Below are 2500 nucleotides of genomic sequence, written 5' to 3' on the forward strand. Positions count from 1 at the left end.
TTAATGGACCATCAATCCTGTCAAAGGACAAAAGATGGAAATTAGCCTCATGGCTATAATCTTGCATATTTGGCATTGTCTTGAATGTCACTAATATATGCTGCCCCTTTGTTAAATAAATACACTTTCAAACATTCAAATTTATATTACAAATATAGCTGCAAGCAGCAATGCAGGGTCAAGCAGTAAACTTGCCCAAGTCGCCACGGCTACAGAATGAACTGCAGCGCCCCCTTCAGGCCAAATCTCACCAATGTTGGTGTGCATTTTTTGAAGGGGAAGGTGATCATGTGTACCAAGTTTAGTTTGAATCCGTTAAAGGCTTGCCGAGATATGAGCTCACTTCCTGTTACCTGTTGGTGGTGCTAGAGAGTTTGAGCTGGGGATCTGATTTTTTTTTAGACAGGTCTTGGGATGGACTAGTATGTGTGTAAAAAATCCTAACAGAATCTCAACAACGGTTGCTGAGATATGACCTCACTTCCTGTTTCACCACTTTTACGACATTTTTGATTGGCCATCACGGCCAAACGACAAGAGATATTCCTTGAGACTCCACGTGTAGCTCAATCCAGAGATGCTATATACCGAGTTTCGGAACAATTGGTCAAAAATTGAGGGAGGAATAGCGATTTTATTGAATTTCACAAAATTCAAAATGGCGGGAAAACTATCCAGGCGTGTGTGTGCGTGTGTGTGTGTGTACGTGCGTGCGTGCCTGTGTGTCTGCGTGCGTGCATGTATTATAGAGTTACTGCAGGTCCTCTCTGCGCCAATAAAAGCAACCACAAATGATTCCCAAATCTAGCCTTCCCAAGCCACAGCCATAAACACTTCAGCAGACGAACCCAGAGCGGCACTGAGTCGATCCAATGAGTGAGTGTGTGTGTGTATGTGTGTGTATGTATGCGTGTCAGAGAGAGAGCACTTTCCCCCCACACACAGCCTGCCTGGGCCTGGGCCTGGGCCTGGGCAGTCGATCCAATGTGTGTGTGTGCGCGCGGGTGCGCGCGCGCGCGTGTGTGTGTGTGTATGTGTGTGTGTGTGTGTGTTTGTGTGATAAGAGCACCTTGCCCTACACACAGCCTACCTGAGCCCACACTGAGTCGATCCAGTGTGCATGTGCACGTGTGTGTGTACGTGTGCATGTGCGCGTGTGTACGTGCAAGAGCACATTCCCTGTACAGTACAGATACAATACCCCTGCCAGGTACAGTGTGGATCCAGTGTGTGTGTGTGTGTGTGTGTGTGTGTGTGTGTGTGTGTGTGTGTGTGTGTGTGTGTGTGTGTGTGTGTGTGTGTGTGTGTGTGCGTGCGAGAGCACCTTCCCCCTACATACAGTTGAACCCCAGCGCTGTGGCAAAACTGGCTTCCCTTCTGCCACTATAGATTACACACGACTAACTTAATTGCCCATGAAGAGTATCCCTACACAGAATTGCTTTCAGAAGAACATACGACATGGTTCAAATTACAGAAACAAATGTAGGCCTGCATTAATGCTAAATGCGTAATGTCCTAGGTCAGAGGTGTTTATTGAAAAGCAAAACGCACACATACAGTAAAGGGACACAGTTTTTTTTACTGTGTACAGATAGTCTGTGGTCTGGGTATTGGGCCTTAGAAATAGAGATGCACCGGATCCTGATTTTTAGTATCCTGATGGATACCTGATCCACTGCCTAAGATCCTGCGGGATCCGGAACCGGATACCGGATCCTACGAAAGGGTTGAAACACATAGCCAACTCGCACACGTGGGCCCTTTTTATTATGTTGGCGCAAACTATTTGTAAGACTCATTGGCTTACTGCCACACTGCCTTCAACGGCCGCTTCCAAAGGGCCTTCACTCCATGCAGCGATTGGGGTTGAGAAAGACTGACTGAAAAGTCTAGGCTACGGAAAAAGTAGAGATGCCCCAGATCCTGATTTTTAGGTAACTACCGGATACCGGATCCACTGCTTAAGATCCTGCCGAATCCGGATAGTCTGAAAAACCCTATCCTGCCGGATCCGGAACCGGATCCTGTATATGTCTACTTAGAAAGGTCAAAACAGAAAAAAACCCATTGTGGTCATTTAAGGTTTTATCTGTGGTACTACTCATTGCCATACAATGGAGATTTGTTCAGATATATTTGGACAGAGGGTGCTCTCTTGGACTGTGGGCTTGTTAAGACAAACTAATAAAAAACGTAAGACTACAACGTGCAACAAAGAGCCTATTGTTTAGTTTAAGTTTGTATTCGCAAATGCGTTGTTCATGCACAATAAGGGATTTATTACCAATTTAACCCTTAGTAAGGACCTAGTAGGCCTTAGCGCTTGCTTAGTACATGCCTTACAAGTTACTTATGCAGGCATTAACATTGCATGTATTAGTGCTTATAGATGTATCCCTAAAATAAAGTGTTACCATAGTGATCATACTAGTAATGTACTTGTATAGTGTAACAGTATAGTTAATGCTACCTGCGATGATCTCGCGGAGTTTGGGGT

The 2500-nt window shown here is 45.2% G+C and overlaps 1 protein-coding gene across 2 annotated transcripts in view; it reads right to left on the reverse strand.

The window, feature by feature from the left end:
• kidins220b (kinase D-interacting substrate 220b) overlaps window positions 1–2500 on the reverse strand; it is a 68594-nt gene that overhangs the window by 19680 nt on the left and 46414 nt on the right. For both annotated transcript variants that reach the window (XM_063223707.1, XM_063223706.1), the window contains exon 24: window positions 2474–2500. This exon is cut by the window's right edge and continues 152 nt beyond it. In XM_063223707.1, coding sequence (XP_063079777.1) covers window positions 2474–2500 — 27 coding nt within the window. The remainder of the gene's footprint in view (window positions 1–2473) is intronic.

This window comes from Engraulis encrasicolus, chromosome 18, assembly GCF_034702125.1.
Source record: "Engraulis encrasicolus isolate BLACKSEA-1 chromosome 18, IST_EnEncr_1.0, whole genome shotgun sequence".
Classification (NCBI taxonomy): Eukaryota; Metazoa; Chordata; class Actinopteri; order Clupeiformes; family Engraulidae; genus Engraulis; species Engraulis encrasicolus.